The 19,410-nt window shown below is 66.5% G+C and overlaps 1 protein-coding gene across 1 annotated transcript; it reads left to right on the top strand.

The window, feature by feature from the left end:
• Positions 1-4,893: 4,893 nt before the first annotated feature.
• Positions 4,894-18,331, top strand: CHRNA4 (cholinergic receptor nicotinic alpha 4 subunit; the record flags this gene model as incomplete). Its single annotated transcript, XM_080814474.1, has 6 exons — positions 4,894-4,975; positions 6,348-6,499; positions 9,352-9,396; positions 9,499-9,608; positions 13,636-15,004; positions 17,900-18,331. The coding sequence occupies 6 exons, from the start codon at positions 4,894-4,896 to the stop codon at positions 18,023-18,025; spliced, it is 1,884 nt and encodes a 627-aa protein (XP_080670600.1). The 3' UTR covers positions 18,026-18,331.
• Between the last annotated feature and the right edge of the window lie 1,079 nt (positions 18,332-19,410).

A 19,410-nucleotide genomic window follows, 5' to 3' on the forward strand; every position in this document is an offset into this window, starting at 1 on the left:
CCTGGGCCTGGCTTCCCTTATGCCCTTTGACAGGTATCTAAACGCCCATCCATCCATCTTCCACCCCCCATCCATCATCCACCATCTGTCCGTCCATCCATCCGTCCATCCATCCACCATCCATCCATCTACCATCCGTCCATCCGTCCATCCAGCCATCCATCCATCAAACCACCCATCCATCATCCACCATCTGTCCGTCCGTCCATCCACCATCCTTCTATCATCAATCCATCCATCCATCCACCATCTGTCCGTCCGTCCATCCACCCACCCACCCATCCATCCACCATCCTTCAATCATTCATCCATCCATCCACCATCCATCCATCTACCATCCGTCCATCCATCCACCATCCATCCATCTACCATCTGTCCATCCATCCATCCATCCATCAACCCACCCATCCAACATCCACCATCTGTCCGCCCATCCATCCACCATCCTTCTATCATCCATCCATCCATCCACCATCTATCCGTCCACCCATCATCCACCATCTGTCCATCCGTCCATCCATCCATCCACTATCTGTCCGCCCATCCATCCACCCACCCACTCATTCATTCATTCACTCACCCGTGCCTTCCACATGGTTACCAGCTCCTGCTAAAAGCCAGACACCGTGTACAAGGCCTACAGCCTCCCTTCTGAACTCACTTTGGCGGCAGAGGTGAAGGGTGGAGTGAGACCCACGTACAAGGTCCGATAAGCTTTCTGGTGGTGAGACCACCTAGGGAGAGAAACAAGGCCTGGCTTTGGGGTAGAGTGCGGGGAAGTGAGGGGCAACAGCACTGACACGTTCTTTTCCAGTGGAGCACTGACCCCACTTTTCACGTGCCCCCTTCCTCGAGAGTATCCGGGTTTTGAAGGGCCTCTGGTGGTCAACCGCAGAGAAGACTGGAGGGACATCGTGTGCGGTGTTGCTGGGTGAGACAGGGCGTGGGCGGGTCAGCGTGTGGCTAGTGACAGTTTGGAGGTCCCCTAGGGTCGTGGGAATACATGCAGGGCCCCTGCGTCTAGGCTGAGCCGGCGCCGCCCCCTCCTCACAGGGGCTTCTGGAACCCTGCTGGGTCCTGGTGCTGATGGGCCCCTGCCCCCATCGTGGGTCCCTGCAGCCTCTTTCTCAGTGCTGCTGGGACCGGGGATCCAGCTGAATCTCCCACCTTTAATTCAAATCCCTGTTTAGGGCACCTACTGGTTGCCATGGAGATGTCCTTGGGACAGGGCGGAGGGTGGAGAGGGCCGCGGGAGCGGGGGGGTGGGGGGGTGGGGGGGGTGGGGGGGTGGGGGGGGCGGGGCACGGCCGCTACTGCCCGACTTGACCTTCCCCTTTTGCCGGCCGCAATCCCTATTGTTGGCGCGACACTGCCTGGGGGTGCATCTGGGGAGGGGTCTCCGAGGAGCCTGTTCCTTCCTCCCCTTGGCCCCCACCAGGGATCACCCTCAGAGGACACAGGGCTCCCGGCACAAAGGCTGTGGGACTTTGGGGGCGGGACGGACTGTTCGGAAGCTGGTCTCATTTGTTTGTGAATTGGGGCTTTTCCTTTCCGCCGAGACAGCAGTCTGGGGAGCGGCTAGAGGGAGGGGTCTGGAGGCTGGAGTAAGAGTCTAATTCAGCGGCAGCTACGATGTGATTTCGAGGCTCCCGCAAGAGTGCTTTCCAGCCGGGTGCAGGTGGGGAGGGAGGGCCTTGCAAATTAATGAGTTAGACCCGATTAATCTTGCTGCATTAGCAAATCTGCAGGGAAGCCAAATGAGGTTGGACAGATGTGTGTGAGCACGAGCACGCCAGCCACAGGGCCACGTCCGCCAGAGCCTGGCCCTAGGCACGGGGAGGGACAGGCCTGCCGGCCTCTGCTGGGCTCTCTGGCGGAATCTGCCCACGGGAATGGCCACCAGGAGCCACCATCTTGGCCGCTCGAGCCCGCCAAGGTGAAGGGCAACAGAAGGTAGAGCTGACTTACCTGGGAGCTCTGCAGGCTCCGCTGAGAGCCAAGGGCTTCTCTCCCTGAACAAGTGTGTCACCGCCCAGCCCCCACCCCACGGCCGTCCCAGCCGCCCTGCAGGCCAGGAGGCCAGGTCAGCTCCAAGCGCTTGCTGGGGGCTGGGGGCCTGGCTGGACCCTCCTCATGAGTCCTTGGGCCTACATTCCTGCGTGCTCCTTCTTCCGGGAAGCCTTCGCGGATTGGCCCAGGCCCCCGTGCACCTCCTTCTCGTCTGACCCCAGCCTGACAGTCACGGGAGCGCCCGACTCTACCGAGGAGTGAACTAAATGCTGAGCCTTGAGGGAGCCTCTCATCCCCAGAGCTGTCATGTTTGCCGCGGGACAATGGCAGGAGGAGAGGACACTTCACCAGCTAGTGACAAATCTGTTCCTGGCTCACCTTCCTAGGTGCCCAAATGAGTGTAATGGTGACCTCTGCTACATAGGGTTGCTGAGATGTTGGAAGAGGCTTCCAGAAGGACCCAGAGCGCAGCCGGCCTCTGTCGCGAACAAAGGAGTGTAGAATCACCTGGAGATCGTCAAGCAAGGTGCAGCTCTACTTGTTCTGGGACAGTACAGAACAGGGGTTTCGTAACACCGGAGGTAAAACGGGGGACGACAGGCTGTTTCTCCCATCCACCAGTGCTCGTCACCCTCCCTGGTCCCTTCTTTGAGAGGAGAGGCCCCCACAGGGTCTCAGCCTCCTGTGGCCTGTGTCCTGGGGGAGGAGATGGCTTTTCTTGGTCCAAGTGAGACACGGGTCTGCCGAGGCGCCTTCCTCCCTCCTTTGGACGGAGCTAGTGGTAGGCCAGGCCCGTTCGCCGGCTCCCGGGTCGGCCCAGCTCTCCGATGCGCGTGGGGCCCTTCTAGTGCTTCACCCAGAGCTGCTTGGGGAAGGGCCCGACAAACACCAGAGGAATCCGGAGTCCGGCACTGCTGGGGGCGTGGGAGGGAGGACGGAGGGGTGAGGGTCCTGCCTGCAGAAACAGGACTGGGTCTGTGGGGGTCGTCCGAAGGAGAGCCATGTGCTGGGCTGGGCAGTTCAGGTTTCCCGGAAGGCAGGCTTCCCCTGGCTCCGGGAAATGGCAGACCACAGGGATGCCACCAGGAGGCCACCTCTGTAGGGACACAGGCCAGTCCTGGGACACGCTCTGCTCAAGGCCTGAAGGTCGTGAAGCCAGGTGGGCTGGACTGGAACCCCCCTCCCTGCTGCGTGACCTTGGGCACATGACCTAACCTCTCTGTGCAAGCACGTCCTCACCGGGATGCTCGGAAAACAGGAGCCCAGTTAAAGGGGTGCTGCTGGCGAGCGCTCATCGCTGCCCAGACTGGCCCAGGGCCAGGGCCTAGCGTTCTGAAAGCTCTGGTGGTGGGACAGCAGTGAGAAAAGCCCCTGGAGGTCTCAGAGCAGGGGTATGAGGTGTGCAGAGCTCAGCCTGGAGCCAGAAGGCAGGTGGGCTGGGTGGGGGGCAGGAGAGATGGGGAGGGGAGGGGCAGAGGGTAATGGGGGCGGGGGCAGGAGAGATGGGGGAGGGAAGGGCAGTTGGGAGGGGCTCTGGGGAGATTAGGAGGGGGTATGGGTTGAGAGAAATGGGGAGGGGGCAGGGGCCCTGGGGACTGATGCCTGTCACCCGGGAGCATCTCCGGGGTCTGTCCAGAGAGGCACGGGGCTCCAGACCCACGTTCTGCCCCTTCAAGGGCGCGCACTGGGCCGGGGAGCTCAGTGAAGCCTGCAGCGTCTTCTCTGCTCCCACTCCGGCCCGAAGTCCCCGCGTGGGGGCTCCGGAAACCCGGCGCGCAGGGATGAACGCGGGTGCGTTTCTGCGCAGCGGGCGCCCTCTCCTCACTGCAGACAGGGGTTGCGAGCACAAAGCGGCCACTCCCAGCCCTCCTCGGAGCCCCTGCTGCGGGGTCAGCGGCCACCTTGACCCACCCGGGGCAGAGCCCCTGCCAGGGCACCGAGCACGGTCGCGCCAGGCACCTCAGTTGCGGCGGACATGAGGCGTCCGCCGGCGCCGCTGGGCGGTTGGTTCTCCAGCCGCCCGGGCCGAGACCCTGCGCCGCCGCCCCTCAGTCCCCCGCGCGCGTTCCAGGCCGGAGCGGACGCAGCAGAGCGGCTGCGCCCGGGGCGGGGGCTTTAGGGTTCTCTCCCCGGGAGGGCCGGCCGCCACGCCTGGGCTCCCCCCTGGACGCTTTCCGGCCCGCGGGGGACAGTCTGGTAGAGGGTGGTCTTTCCGGAACGCCTGGCGGGGGAAGAAGACGAGGGGCTCGTGATTTCCGAACCGCGGAGCGGGGCGGGGCTGATGGAGTTAACCAGGCGCGTGCGGGCCGCCGGGGGCCCCTGGGTGCGCGGTCCCCATCCAGGCAGGCGGTGGGGCGCCAGGACTGGGGACGGGGGTGGAGGTCAGTGTGTCGTGCCCCGAAACCCAGCCCGGCGCCAGGATCCCCCAGTCGGACGCAGTGACTACGGCCCCCACCCCTGGCTCGGGCTCGTCCCCAGCCCCGGGGAGGACGAGGGAAACTTTACCCCGGCGCCGGCCGAGCGCAGCCTCCGCGCCCCCTCCCGGCTGGTGGTCTGCCCCCCGCCCGACCCGCCCTCCTCCCCTCACGTCCTCGCCCGCTTTCCCCTCCTCCCCTCTTCCCCTCCTCCCCCTCTCCCTCCTCCGTCTCCTCCTCGCCGGCTGGAGGCGGGCAGGTCCGGGCGGGGCCGCGCCGTGGAGCCCAGAGCCCCGAGCTCCCGGCCAGGTCGCCGCCGCCGCGCCCCGCGGGAGGAGCGGCGGAACCGGGCCCAGTGGACGGAGCGGCCCGCGCGGCGCGGGGGCATGAAGTTGGGCGCGCGCGGGCCTGGGAGCGGGGGCGCGGCGGAGACGGGAGCCGCCCGCGTCTAGAGCCCGCTCGGTGCGCCATGGAGCTCGGGGGCCCCGGGGCGCCGCCGCCGCCAATGCTGCCGCCGCTGCTGCTGCTGCTGGGGGCCGGCTTCCTACCCGGTAAGTTTCGGGGCGCTAGACGGGCCCCCTTTCGTCCAGTTCGGGGAGGATTTGGACCTCCGGAGCCAGAGGAGGGGAGGCTCCTGGCTGCGGTCCCGAGCCGCGGGTGCGCGCAACGGGGCAGCCGCGGAGGCTCCCCCACCCCAGACGCAAAGGCGGTCCTGCGGCGCGGACTGAGAGGGGCAAGGAAGGAGTTAACTCGCCTGCGAATGCGGGAGAGGGGTTTGGGAAGGGGTGGGGGTGGGGGGCTGCTGTTTTGGGAGCTGGACCCAGAAGCTCCAACTTGGGTAGAGAGAGGCGGGGCCCACCTATCTCCGTCTTTATCCATCGGCCAAATTTCCCTGCAGACACCCCCGCGCCGGCTCCTGGTTTGGGGGAGCAGAGGGGTGACTTCCGCCCTTGGCCGCGCCCCATCCACACCTTTTCTGCTCCCCCAGACTCACTGGGACAGGAGAAGTCTTAACCCCCTCGATCTCCCCCTCCCCCATCCCCTGGGTGGCCACCGAGCTGTTCATAGGTTGGGGAGGGAATTTCGCCCCCTGGCCTCCCCGGTGGGGAGTGGGCTAACCCTTCACCGGGCAAGCGGCCAGGAAGAAGCAGGTGGGGGGGTGTCCCTGGACTCAGAGTGAAGGGTCCCTGAGAGGAGAGGTCTAAGACTGACCCCAGGGTGTTGTGAATCCTCTCTTAACATTCGGTCTAGGACATACAGGCGAGCAGGACTGAGCTGCGTCGGGGCAGCGGGTCCCTTGTTCCCCTTCCCCAAGTCCCCTTATGATACAGTGAGCCCAGTGCGGGGGCCTAGGGGAGACAGAGGCCCTCAGCCCACAGACTGCTCGGTGGGGCTGGGCGGGATCGGAGCGGCCCCTCCTCAGGAAGCAGAGTGTGTGTTTGGCAGGGGGTCACCCTTGACTCACGGAAGGCCGTCTGTCCAGGGCCCCAGGGTGCTGGAGTCAGCAGGGTCTGGTGAGAACTCAGGGCGCTGGCAGCCGTGGGGAGCCAGCTCTCCATGCCCAGGACAGCCTACCCAGCTGTCCTGCTGTCCCGGAGTTCTGCGGGTTACCCTCACCTTGTGCATTGAGGTGAGGTTTCTGGAGCTCAGCGGGTGTTGGAGACCCAGCCTCGCCTCCTTACCCTTTGTTTTTGTTTGGGGTTCAGTGCCGGCTGCCTGAGGGGTCTGGGAAGGCTGCCCTGAGAAAGCTACACTTCGACCTAGAGGGTAGGAGAGAAACCGAGGCCAGGAGCGGGGCCGGATGTGCAAATGTCCTGAGGTGGCTGGAACTGGAGGAAACCAGGACCTGGTGGGAGGCCCAAGGGGGCACCCTGGAGGACTGCGCCCTCCGCTCCTGAGCCGCACCCCTTCCTGTCCCCGCAGCAAGTGGCCCGGTGGAGACCCGGGCCCACGCCGAGGAGCGGCTGCTGAAGACACTCTTCTCCGGCTACAACAAGTGGTCCCGGCCCGTGGCCAACATCTCGGACGTGGTTCTGGTCCACTTCGGGCTGTCCATCGCCCAGCTCATCGATGTGGTAGGTGCCCAGGGTGGGGAGCGGGGCGCTCTGAGCCTTGGCCCGTGACACACACAGCCTCGGAGGCTCCTGCTGGAGGGAGCGGGCCCCATCCGAGGGCAGGCTGCAGAGCCGGGGGAGCCTGGAGGGGTGGGGAGGCTGCCGTCGGCCCTCCCAGAGCCCAGAGGACTGGGGGGCCGCCCCCGTGGGAAAACCCAGATGCCAGATTTTCACCAGGTCAGGGCTGTCTCCTTCAGGAGCAAAGAGCCGAAAATGCCTCTGTGGGGTTCCAAGACCCTTGGAGTCCCAGCTTTGGCCCGGCCAGGAGGGGCCTCGGGAGCTTGGTTCATGCCTGTGAGGAGGTCCCAGGCCTGCTGGGTCGGGGAGGGCCCAAGTCATCCACACTAGGGTCCAGTCAGCCCTGGTTGCTGGGAGGGAGGTGGAATTCATCCGACTGTGGGGGGCTGTAGATCTCCCCAAATGCCCACCTCGCACCCCTGCCACGATCCCAGGCTTGAGTCTGCTTCGGGGGGGGGAGCTGCCCGGGATGGGGCGTGGGGGCCCGGACGCCAGGCGCTGCTGCACACAGCCCCTGCCCGTGACCCCCGGAGTTTCCACCTGTGAAATGTGCTGGCAGGTCCGAGGGGGAGATTCGGGGGAGCTTTGGGAGGCGGGAGGGACATATGTGCACGGGGGCACTGGTCAGTCTCCTCTGGCCTCGGTCACCTTCAGGTGTCCTGGAACCGGGCCTTGGGTTGTTCCCCCAAGCGCTCCCAGTGCTCCTGGAGGCTTGCGAGCAGGGCTGGGCGGCGGCAGCCCTGGGGGCCGCGGGGGTCTGCGGGGGGCCGCGGGGGCCGCGGGGGTCTGCGGGGGTCCGCGGGGGTCCGCGGGGGTCTGCGTCCGCGCGCTGCCCGGTCGTCTTGGGCTTCTCAGGGTCGCTCACGGCCGCACGTGCCCGCGCGACCCATTGGCCCGGGAGGCTGAGGCTGGGAGCACACAGGCTCTGGTGCCATGACGAGGGACGTGCCCAAGGCCCTGGGCCACAGCGGGCAGGGGGAGAGGGGCTCCCAGGCTCGGCATTCTGCCCCGGACACGCCTGCACACGCGTGTGTGCGGACGAGCGCCCCTGCTGGTGTCCTGGGCCGTGGCCCGAGGCTGGCAGCCGCGTGTACGGGCAGAAGGAGCCGCGCGCGCCCGGTCCACGCTCTGCCCTTCCGTCTGCGGGGCTCAGTGTTCCTGCAGGTCAGTGTCGGGGGGCGTGTTCCCGTGTGCGAGCTCACACGGGCAGGGGAGCCCGAGGCGTCCTGGGGCTTTCTGGGCCCTGCCCCTCAAAGCTCATTCTGAGCCCGGGGAGGCAGGGGTGGGGTTGGAGGGGGCAGGGAAAGGCTGTGGTCGGCAGGGGTGTGGTGGGCAGGCAGCACGGGGCAGGACTGGGTCACGGAGGTCACTGTGTGTCCAGCACCAGCCGCAGGGCCAGCTCGGGCCGTGCTTACTCCTTGGCATCCTTTGGGGGTTGGCCTGCCCTCAGCGGCCCGGGGCAGAGCAGGAGCAAGGGCCTGGCCGCGGTGAGGGGCCTCGTCCCCTCTCCTGAACTAGCTGGTGGGCAGCTTGTCTCCTGGGGGAGGCAGGAGGGGAGGTGCCCAGACCTGTGCCTTTGCGGCACGAGACGCCTCCCTGACCCAGTGTTGGCACAGGGTCCCCCTCTGCTCGCGGACCCCGTGGATGTCTTTGGCTTCAGTGGGTTTTGCCAATGGCCTGTGTGTTCCTGGTCCCGGGTGGCCGAGGGCAAAGGTTAGGCCACGTCGGGGTCAGACGCTGCCCCAGCCCTGTCTAGCTCCCCTCTCCTCGGGGGCAGAGCCCCGCCTGTCCGGACCCCATGGGCAGTCTGCACTCTGAGGGAGGCTTCTCTTCGCTGGCTCAGGGCTCCTCCCCAAACCTGAGGCAAAGCGTGTGCCGAGGCGCGCCCCCTCTCAAGACGGTGCGGGGGGGCTGGGCTGTGGCTCCCAGAGGCTGGTGGGATGTGAGGATGCTGGATCTTCCTGTCCCCACAGACCCCTGTGTCCCCACCTGGAATGTGGTGCCCTTCTCCAAAAGGCTCCAGCACCTCCTGCCGGCTGACTGCCCAGGGGACCTGTCTGTCTGGGTTCCCAGGGGAAATGTCAGCTGGCCCGTCCTCGTGAACCAGCAGGGAGGAAAGGGGGTGGGGTGGGGTTGGGGATAGTGGCTGGCTTCACGGGGTGCATGGTCCAGCCTTCTCACCGGGACAGGTGACCATACAGTGACCTTGGGATGGAACCAGCCAGGTCTCCTGCTCCCACCTCCCCTGTTCCAGCCCCTTACGTATCCATCTCAAGGTGCTGAGACCCTAGTCCTAAAGGGGCAGTCAGTCCCCAGCCTAGGGAGTGAGTGGGACCTTGTGCACACCTGCGTAAGCCCGAGGACAGGCTGCTGTGACCAGCCAGGAGGGGCGATGCAGGCTGGCGGGGTACCCAGGAGGAGGTTCTCCTCCAGCAACCTGGGAGCCCTCGGACATCCCACACACCTGACGGGGGTTGGGGGCGGGCCAGGCGCTGGCCATCTGCCGGGTCAGACCAGCTTTGTCCCCACGGTCCTTCGGGAGAGGTTCAGGGGCCGTGTCCCCATCTAATACCCCCAGGCTGACCACCCTGGCCTTGGTTGTCTCTGGGGATGAGGTCCTCACTCTTCCCTGAGGTTACCTGCTCCCCATGTCCATCTCAGGCCTGTCTTTGTGGGCAAGGAAACTCAGGGCCAAGAGAGAGTGAGGGAGAGACACACACACGTGCGCTTGCACACGTTCAAACACAAGTCTGTCCCCCAGGGGGTCACAGCTGTCCTTCTCCTTTGTGTCCTAGGATGAGAAGAACCAGATGATGACAACCAACGTGTGGGTGAAGCAGGTGAGTGGGAGGGGAGCCCGCCACCCCTTGGTCCTCCCCCTGCGCCGCGCCCTCCTCGCTCTCACTCACTGGCTGTGGCTTCCTCCTCCCTCCCTGGCCCAGGAATGGCATGACTATAAGCTGCGTTGGGACCCCGCGGACTACGAGAATGTCACCTCCATCCGCATTCCCTCTGAGCTCATCTGGCGGCCGGACATTGTCCTCTACAACAAGTGAGCCCCGGGGAGGTCAGCGGGCCGGGGCAGCGGGCACCTGTGTCCAGGTGTGAGTGACCCGGGGGTCCGGACGTGAGCAGGAGGTCGGGGCCTGTGTGGGCCTGTCCTTCCTCGGGAGCCAGTGCTGAGGCCTCTGGGAGGCAGAGGAGGGAACAGAGGCGGGGGTGGAGGGTCTAGGGGGCGAGCAAAGCAGGGGACAGGGGCCCTGGGTGCAGCGTGGGTCCGTCCCCACTTGGACCAGCCAGCCCCGTGCAGGCATCAGTCCCTCTCCCCACAGGGGCAAGGGGACCTCAGGCCTAGAGCGGCTCTCATGTTTTCGGGATCAGCCCCTGACTGGGCAGGTGGTCCTTCCTGCCCCGGGGGCAGGAAGCCCCCAGACTCCTCACCCCATTCCTGCCCCATGCCTGCTCGCTGCCCTTGGCCCTTTCGTGCCTCTGCTTCTGGGCGCTCGGCCCCTCCCCAGCCCCGATGCCATCACAGTCCCGAGCCAGCAGCCTCTGGGGCCGGACGCCGCCCTGAATCTGCTCACGGACGCCGTCACTGTGCCGGAAGCCAGTGTTTGCAAGGCTTGGCCGTGGCAGAGTTCAGGGTCCCAGTTGTCCTTTGCTGGGACCCTTGCTAGGGGCTCCTGAGCCCGGGGCAGCCTGATGTCCTCCTGTGTCCCCGTGTCACTGCCGGGTCCCAGCCGGGCGGCGGATTCCTGGTCTCAGGCTCAGCCGTGCCGCAGCTCCCACAGTGTTTGCAGATGAAGCGAAGGGAAGCACTTAGCTCCCTGCGGACCCCTGCCCTCCCCACCGCCAGACCCCGATGGGCTCTGGTACAAAGCCCCTTCCAGGGCCCCGGGCGCTGGGCCTGACCTATAAAGCGCTGCTATTTGATGAAGGACGATGGGGCTCCTCTTCCAGCTTAATTGAGTCCAGTAATGGTAGCGGGAAGAGCTTGACGGTGTTCGGGGATGCACTGGGGGGGGTCGGCTCCGCCAGCGGGACCCGGTGCGGCTCTTCCCGCCGGGCAGGGTCCCTGCTCTCCACGGCCGGCCCCGACTGAGCCATCAGCCCGGGGGTCCCTGGCCGCCCCGGCCTTCCTGGGGTCCGCACCCGGCTCCCCATGACCCCACCGAGCTCATCTCTGGGGCTGTTTGATTCAGAGCGCGTGCTGTCAGCTTCCTGGGACCCAGGGAGCGTTTGTGTTGTGGGGACAGCTCTGTCCTCCCTGGGCAGGATGGTGCCGGCTGAGAAGCAGCTCTGGGGGTTGCTGTGCAGAACCCCCAGGACTGCGGCCTGGGAGATTGGGGCCGCTGCCTCAGAGTCTCTCCTTCTCTTGCCTCTTCCAGGTCCCAGGGGAGGGGAGGAGGACCCCGGGTCTCTCTGTGGGGCTGTGCTTGGCATAGAGGCTCTTTCAGGATGGGGTCGCAGGGTGGCTGATGCTGGCCAGGGCGGCGTGCCCTGGAGTGGGCAGGTGGTCAGCCTGGGCTACTGGGCGAGGGCGGAGATGGGGGGCAGCTTTTCTGATAGCTTTGGGGAGCTATCAGGGAGCCCCCTGCCACTTGGGGGCACTTGGGGGCTTCTCCGTGGTGGCGTTTGGGGTGGAGGCCTCTCCCCCACACGGATGGGGATTCACAGGGCTGCTCTGCTCTGCTCTGCCGGGGCCACAGCTCCACGGGGCGAGGCCAGAGCGCGCTCACCATCTGACTGTTGGGTCCCAACATCCGTCAGAAGCCGCATGGCTTCCTGGAGGTGGGACACGGGGCAGGATGTGGGGCAGTGCTTCCTCTCCCCTGCACTGGGCCACGCCCTTCACAGCTGGGGGCCTCGAGGCCGGGTAGGGGAGGAGGTGGGACCCCGCTCAGCTGCCTTCTGAGAGTCTCTGCCTCCTGGAGACCTGGGCCGTGGAAGAGAGAGTCTGCCCATGGGGACCGCGTCTGCCCGCAGGTCCAGACCCAATGTCCCGAGGGGGATGTCCTCCTGGGAGCGGCTCTGGGATCTGAGCCAGATCTGTGCCGGGCAAGGACACAGCAGCCCCCAGGCTGGGGGCGTGGGGTGGGGTTGGGCCCAGCCATGGGGGGCCGCAAGCTGTGCACAGGGAGAAGACTTGGATCCTGTTTGTGAGCATCAAAACCCGGAGGTCTGGTGCGCGTTCCCAGCCCTGGGGCTGCTTTCCGTGAACTTCCGGAACATTCCCTGCACTTCCTGGGGGATCAGGACTGCCCGGGCTCCTGCCGCTGACCAGAGCTTCAAACCTACCTGCAGAATGTTTCTGAGCCGTGTTTGCACATGTGCTTGGTGCCTCTAAGGACGGGGCTCTGGGCTGTAGATCGAGGTTGCTGAGGGAGGACAGCCCGCGCCACCCCACCCCAGAGAGAGCCGCGGTGCCCCGCTGGAGTCTAGGCCTTGGGTCCCACGTGCAGACCCCCTGCCACTCTCCTGGTGGATGCGTTTGTGGGTCTCCGCCTGCTGCTGACCTAGATGTTGGCCCTGAAGTGTGCCTGGAGATCGTAGGACCGGACTGGCACCACCTGAGACCGTTGGGGGCCTTGGAGCTGGATGTCTGGGGGCTTTAGGCCCTGGTGGGTGTGGGCAGGCACGAAGGCCACGCTCTGAGCCCGTGGAGGGGCACCTGACTCAGCCCAGGGCGGGTGGCTTCTCTGACTCAGCTGCTGTGTCAGCGCGGTGTGCGGTGACCCTGTCCGCAGGGTCACGGTAGCGTGGGGCCCACGGGTGCTGTCCCTGGGGCTCCGTGCGGCCGTGGGGAGGATGGGGCCGGCCACTGCCACTATCTGTCCATAGAGTGGACAGCCCAGCCCGGGGGGAACTGAGGCCCGGAGAGCAGCATGCACGCAGCTCAGGCTGCACCTGCTGGGGACCGGGACCGAAGTCCAGGGCCTTCCATCGGCATCCAGAGCAGGGTCGACTCCAGGAGCCGCTGAGGGCTCAGGGTGGGGGCTGCTAGCCAGTGCCCCCGGGCTCCCACGGGCACCAACGTAGTGCACCCCACGCGTGTGCATCCTTGTGGAGACACCAGGGCGGATGTTGCTGTCTGGGAGTCCAGGGCCAGAGCCTGGACTTCGAGGCCAGCTGCTCCTCGTTCTTTCATCCGCCTGGCCATGGACAGGTGCCAACACTCTTGAGGCTGAGGGCAAGGCCGGAGGACGGATGGCCAGGGGTGGGCCCTGTCCCCTCCTGTTCAGGCGGCCTGGGGTCCTCACCTGGGCAGGAAGGGGGATTCTTGCCTGTGAGTCCTGGGGATAATGGAGAGAAAGCACTAACGTGCTCAGTGGTATTGGCACACCCCGTTCTTGGCAGGAGACAGTGGCTGGGCAGGCCCTCACCCCAAGTTTGGCCTGTCCCCCAGGGTCACCTGCAGGGGACTTGGTCGGTCCCAGGAGGCCTTGCCAAGTTCCGTGGTGTGGTCCCTGGCAGCCCTGCCAGTGTCCTTAGGGTGAGGACGGCCAGGTGCGCAGTGATGGGCCCAGTGGGGGCCGCTTGGCCCTCAATTTGCCTGCGTGCAGATCTGTGCGGGGTATGAGTGGGAGCTGGGACCGTCCGTCCCCTCCGCCCTCTGCCATGGGACCAGGGGCAGGAGAGTGTGGGCCTCTGTTCTTCAGGGTCAGGCCCCGCTTGCCTTCACACCACGGACAGGAGCTCTCTGACCTGGGGCCCCTGCAGGGACATGATCCCCTCCAGGCGGCCCGCTCCCTCCCGCACGGGCGGCGCACAGCCGCAGGACCAAACGGACCCGGTGCCCCTCCCCCTGGTGCTGGCAGGTGCAGGACCCCAGTCCCTGCCGTACGCACCGGGTGATGGGCATCGTCACCAAGAAGCGTGCGTGTCAGGCCGGGCGTGGGCCGCGTGGAGGTCCTCCCAGCCACGCGTCCCCCAGGGTAGGCGCGCTAAGCTGAGGCAGATGAGTGACGGGCCCGGTGGCCGGCCGGGCTGCCCGCCCCTCTCTGCTCACCCGCGAAGCCAGACGCGCCTGAGCGCCAGGACGCGGTCCTGGTGGGTCTCATGCCCCTCTCCCTGCACAGTGCGGACGGGGACTTCGCGGTCACCCACCTGACCAAGGCTCACCTCTTCCACGACGGGCGGGTCCAGTGGACGCCTCCTGCCATCTACAAGAGCTCCTGCAGCATCGATGTCACCTTCTTCCCGTTCGACCAGCAGAACTGCACCATGAAGTTCGGCTCCTGGACGTATGACAAGGCCAAGATCGACCTGGTGAGCATGCACAGCCGCGTGGACCAGCTGGACCTGTGGGAGAGTGGCGAGTGGGTCATCGTGGACGCGGTGGGCACCTACAACACGCGCAAGTACGAGTGCTGCGCGGAGGTGTATCCCGACATCACCTATGCCTTCGTCATCCGCCGCCTGCCGCTCTTCTACACCATCAACCTCATCGTCCCCTGCCTGCTCATCTCCTGCCTCACTGTGCTGGTCTTCTACCTGCCGTCCGAGTGCGGCGAGAAGATCACGCTGTGCATCTCCGTGCTGCTCTCGCTCACCGTCTTCCTGCTGCTCATCACCGAGATCATCCCGTCCACCTCGCTGGTCATCCCGCTCATCGGCGAGTACCTGCTCTTCACCATGATCTTTGTCACCCTGTCCATTGTCATCACCGTCTTCGTGCTCAACGTGCACCACCGCTCTCCGCGCACGCACACCATGCCCGCCTGGGTGCGCCGGGTCTTCCTGGACGTGGTGCCCCGCCTGCTGCTCATGAAGCGGCCGTCCGTGGTCAAGGACAACTGCAGGCGGCTCATCGAGTCCATGCACAAGGTGGCCAGCGCCCCCGGCTTCTGGCCCGAGCCCGAGGGGGAGCCCGGCGTCGTGGGCGGAGAGCGGAGCCGGGGCCCCTCGCGTTCCGCGTCCTTCCGCAGCCCCCGGGACGAGCCGGCCAAGCCCCAGCCAGCCTGCGCGTCGCCCTCAGACCGGGTCCCTGCGCTGCAGCCCTCGGAGGCTGACCCCGGGAGCTCCTGTCCCTCGCCCGACTCCTGCCGCCCACCCGCCAGCACCCGGGCCCCGGGGCTCACCGAAGCCCGGTCCCTGAGCGTCCAGCACGTGTCCAGTGCGGCTGAAAGAGTGGAGGGCGGCGTTCGGTGCCGGTCTTGGAGCATCCAGGGCTGCGCTCCCCAAGACGAGGCTGCCTCCGTGGCCGGGGGCCCCGTGACCAGCTCCCCCGCCTTCCCGAAGGCCAGTGCCGCCGAGCTCCTGCCCCCAGACCAGCCCTCTCCGTGCAGGTGCAGGTGCAGGAAGGAGCCGTCCCCGAATGCCGTGCGCAAAGCCTGTGGCACCCGAGCGCCGGCCCGGCACCTGCCCCTGTCTCCGGCCCTGACGCGGGCGGTGGAGGGCGTCCAGTACATCGCTGACCACCTGAAAGCCGAGGACGTGGACTTCTCGGTGAGTTTCCGCCCGCGGCTGGGCATGCCCTGGCCGCTCCCTTTCCCTCCCTGGAGGACGGGCTGGCTGGTGAAAAATCCAAGATCCAGGCCCCGGACCTGGGCCTCTGAGCTCTGTGGGGCACACAGCCCCGTCCCACCCCCGCGCTCTCTGCCCGAGCACCTGGTTCTGGCAGGTGGCCGGAGTGGCGAGCGAGAGGACCGCAGGGTGTCCTCTGTGTCGTCCGGGACGCGGGAGCCCACAGGCGGCAGGGAGGCCTTGCCCGGGAGGTCCGGGCCCTATTGCTGGCCCCTGGGAAGGCCCAGGAGTGGGGCCAGGAGTGGGCCTCTGGCGGGGGACCTGGCGGGGGGGTGCTGGGCCCCGGCGCAGGAGTGGAAGGGTAGTGAGAGGGACTGAAAGGAGGCCTGATGGGGAGGGGAGGGGAGGGTTTGGGGCGCAGCCCTGCATCTGTCAAGCAGGGAGAAGGAACGGGGAGTGGTGGGTGTCCGGGCAGTAATGCTTGCCCAACCGCAGGGACCTGGGGACCCGGGAGCCGGTCCTCCTGTGGGGGCTTCTCAGTCACCAGCAGGGATCAAAGGAGCCCGGACAGTGTCCCCAATCTCCCTGCTGAGTGTCAGTCCCAAAGGCTGAGACAGGAGCTCCTGTTCTTTCCGGTTCCTGGAGGAAAGGTCACCAGACAGTGCGCAGTGGGCCCGGGGACTGTCTGCCACTAAGGGAGCGTCTTCCTTCCTTCTGCTGATGTTTGCCTGCCGGTCACGGGGTTGCAGTGGGGATGGGGGCACCGAGGGCCAGGATTCCCGGTGCAGGCTTGGCGGCCACTCAGGTCCCCATGGAGCCAGGAGGGAGGGAGGGGTGTCTACCGGGGTCCAGGCTGACGGGGGACCCTCAGGTCAGAGCACGGGCAGAAGTGGGGGTGGGGGCTGTCTGCCCTCCTCAGTCTGCGGGGCCGTCCCTTGCTGGCAGCCTGGGCCCGCAGCTGTCCTGTGGCATTGCCCTTGCCAGCTGAGTCCTGCCCGGTGATGCCCACCGCTGCTGCGGATGTGGACATGGCTCCTCCTTGTCCCTGCCTGCACCTCGGGTCATGGCCCCTGATTACGTGGGGGACACGTGTGGCCCCAGGACCACTGGGCCTGTGGCTGAGCGAGCCCTGGACGGAAAGGGGGCCCTGGGCCCGTGCAACACACCCCTGAGAGTAGGACCCCCTGTGGAATCTCAGGCTGGGAAGCCATTCTGGAGGTTTCCGGAAGCTTCTGCCTGGGAGGCCCTGCTCTGGGGACCCCATTTAGCGGCAGCAGACGGGTCCCTGCCTCGAGTGTAGGTCTGAGCACCGCTGAGGGGGGACAGACGCCCTTAGGAGTGTGCAGAGTCCGGACGGGCTCTGGCGGCCGTGCGCACCTGTCCGGGGGGGGCCCGGCCCCACGCTTGTCTGTGTGGCGTCATGGACCACCGCGACCTGGTTCTGGCTTCGGAGTCACGCCAGGCTCTGGGGGGCCCAGCTGCCTTGACGCGGGTGGACCTTGGATGCTCTGGGCGGCTTTGTCCACGAGGCTTTTCATCCTCAGGATGGGGGACGCGCCCAGGGGGATCAAAGACAAAGCAGGGAAAGAGGCCACGGGCCACTTCTCAGCCTTCCTGGAACGGAGGGTCCTGGAGGGACTTTTTATTTATAAGTGACCTTGTTTGCTCCCCGGTTTCGGTTTGGTTTAAAACCGTTTAAAACCATCAGGGTGCCTCTGAGTCCTTGGGAAATCAGAGCAGAGAATGGGAGTGGAAGGCCCTCCGTACCCTTGACACCCCCACACGGGCGCGCTGGGCTTGCCCCCGCCTCAGCCGTCCTGCCTCGGTGCCCGGCTGGCCGGAGCCTGGGGGCCACACCCTTTCCTGTCCCTCAGGACGAGCTTGTGGCCGTCCTCAGACAGGATGAGCCTGGGTGGACGGGCTGCCCATCCAGGACGAGCTTGTGGCCACAGCCTCCACGCCGAGCCTGTGCCCTGGGGGAGGCAGAGGCGTGGGGCCGGGAGACGGGACGGCAGCGCGGCCAGCCTGGGCTGGGAGCTGGGATGTGTTACTGAGGCTGCCCCCTGCTGCCCTGTCCCGCGGGGTCCCCAGCTGCATGTGGACGGAGCCAGTGCCTTCAGGCATTGACCACAGGGGACACGGGCCCCACCCACCCTCTGGCCTCGGGCTGCAGGCCCCCACCTCCGGCCGGGACCTCCCCCGCACCCCTGCTGAGGGGTCCTGTGCTCCTGGCAGCTCTGCCACTTGGAGTCGGCCCGCCGCGCCCGGGTCTGTGGCTGCCTCAAGGGGCTTCAGGGACAGAACTGAGAGACCCTGTGGACCCAGGACAGCAGTCGGCCTGTGAGATCCGGCCCTGGGGCGGGGTGGGCAGGAGCAGAGGGCAGCAGGGCCTCAGCCGTCGCTGCCTGGGTGCCATCCGATGTGACGTCCCCTCCAGGATGGTCCTGGCCCTGAATATCCGAGGGGTGGCCGCCCCGTCTGGGCCCTCGGTCCTCACCTGCGTGAGGGTGTGCTTGATGGCCCGTGTCACCCAGCTTAGCGAAGCAAGCACGGACGTCCCTGGGAAGCAGCCCAGACCCCCGTGTCCCCGCAGGCCCTCTCCCCTTCCCCCTCCTTGGCACTGGGGGTCCTTGCAAGCCTCTCGCGGTAGCTTTGCTGCCGCCCCCGCCCTTAGAGGGTGTCGCCCCTGGGGCAGAGGTCGCGTGTCTGAGCCTCTCCTGCCGGGCACCTTGGGCAGGGGGTCACCTCGCAGGGCGGCCTTGGCGTCGAGGGGGACACGAAGACCCTGCCCCGGGAAGCTTCAGGTTCTGGAAGGTGTCCGTGGCCTGGAGGCCCGAGGGCAGCGGGCCGGGCGTGAGCGCGCGTGTCTGTTTGCAGGTGAAGGAGGACTGGAAGTACGTGGCCATGGTCATCGACCGCATCTTCCTCTGGGTGTTCATCATCGTCTGCTTGCTGGGCACCGCCGGCCTCTTCCTGCCTCCCTGGCTGGCCGGCATGATCTAGCAGGGAGGGCCCTGGCACCTGCGGGATGCCCACGACGCCCCTGGGCCTCTCACCGGGACCTGTGCCTGGCCGTCTGAGGGACTCCTGCATTTTCCTGCCGTTTGCCACATCGTCCCCCTGTCTTCTGTTGACTGCAAGACGGCCGTGGGAAGGGCCGCCGCCTCTGGGGGAGCTGGGGCTGGCAGGGTCGTGCTGGGACGTCCAGGGGGGCGGCCAGGCCAGAAAGGACAGTGGGTAAATGCCTGTTCTCGTCTGGAGGGCAGGGTCACCGCCCGCGTCTTATTAAAGTTTATCTGGAGCATGGTGACACACCGGCTTCCTGCCAGGACACGCGTCTGACCACTCGGGAGGAGGCCTGGTGGTCCCACCCGTCCCAGGGCCATGACCCCCGGCCCCACCCAGCCCCGCATGCCCCTCGTCCCTGTGGGATCGTGGAGGCACGCTCCGGCGGGCTGCAGACTCTCAACGCTCACTTGTCAGGGTGGGCCCAAGCGGGGATTTTCTTGTTTCGTTTTCTTCTGGGTAAATTCATGTTTGTACGAGGCTTGTGCCTGAGGGCTTGAGGATGGTGTTGGGCTGGGCCTGCTTAAAGCGAAGTCCACAGACAGGTGCCCCATGGTGAAGGCACCCTTGGCCCCAGGGAGTCCGGACGTCCGTCTTGCTGAGGTCCTGGGATGTCCTGAGTCCCAGCAGGCACTGGGAGTTCGTCTGAGCCCCGGAGCAGCGTCCAGACCACGGGCTCTGGCCCTTGTCCAGGTTCTCCCCGACCTCCCGTGGGACCCCCTCTGGGCACAGCCCCTTGGGACACCCTGACTAAAGCACAGATGTGGTCGACGTGTGAGGGGTGTCTGCGGGCGGCTCAGCCAGGCTGACTCCGGGGCCCCCTGGAGTGTGGTCCCTGGGGCTGGCTTGGGGGTGGGGGACCAGCACAGCCGAGGAGGCCCAGGGGCCCCGGCCTGGCGGACCTGGTGTCATCCTCAGTGAGGCAGCCCTCACGGTGTCCCCGTGCTCCTGGGGGTGGCATGGGGGCCGGTATGTGCTGCCCCCGGGTTCTCCCTGAATTTTCAGAGCTCTTGGGCCGTGAGCGCCGGGGAAGGGGGTAAGGACGACGTTCACAGAGGACAAAGCCCAGGAGGCTTAGGAGCCTGTGCCCCCCACTGATGGTCAAAATCCCACCTCCCCAGAGCCCTTGACTCAGGTAGAAACTGTCCGGGTCAGGAGAGGGGAGCGCAGAGTGACCAAGCACCTGATGGGCCTGGCTGCTGCCTGGCCCGATCGCTGGGGTGGACGAGAGTCAGGGCAGCAGGGTGTCCTCCCCCTCCCCTGGGACCCCCGTCTGTGACACAGGACCCCGACCGGGGCCTGGCCGGTCCCCGTGCTCAGGA

This window comes from Martes martes, assembly GCF_963455335.1.
Source record: "Martes martes genome assembly, chromosome: 9".
NCBI lineage: Eukaryota > Metazoa > Chordata > Mammalia > Carnivora > Mustelidae > Martes > Martes martes.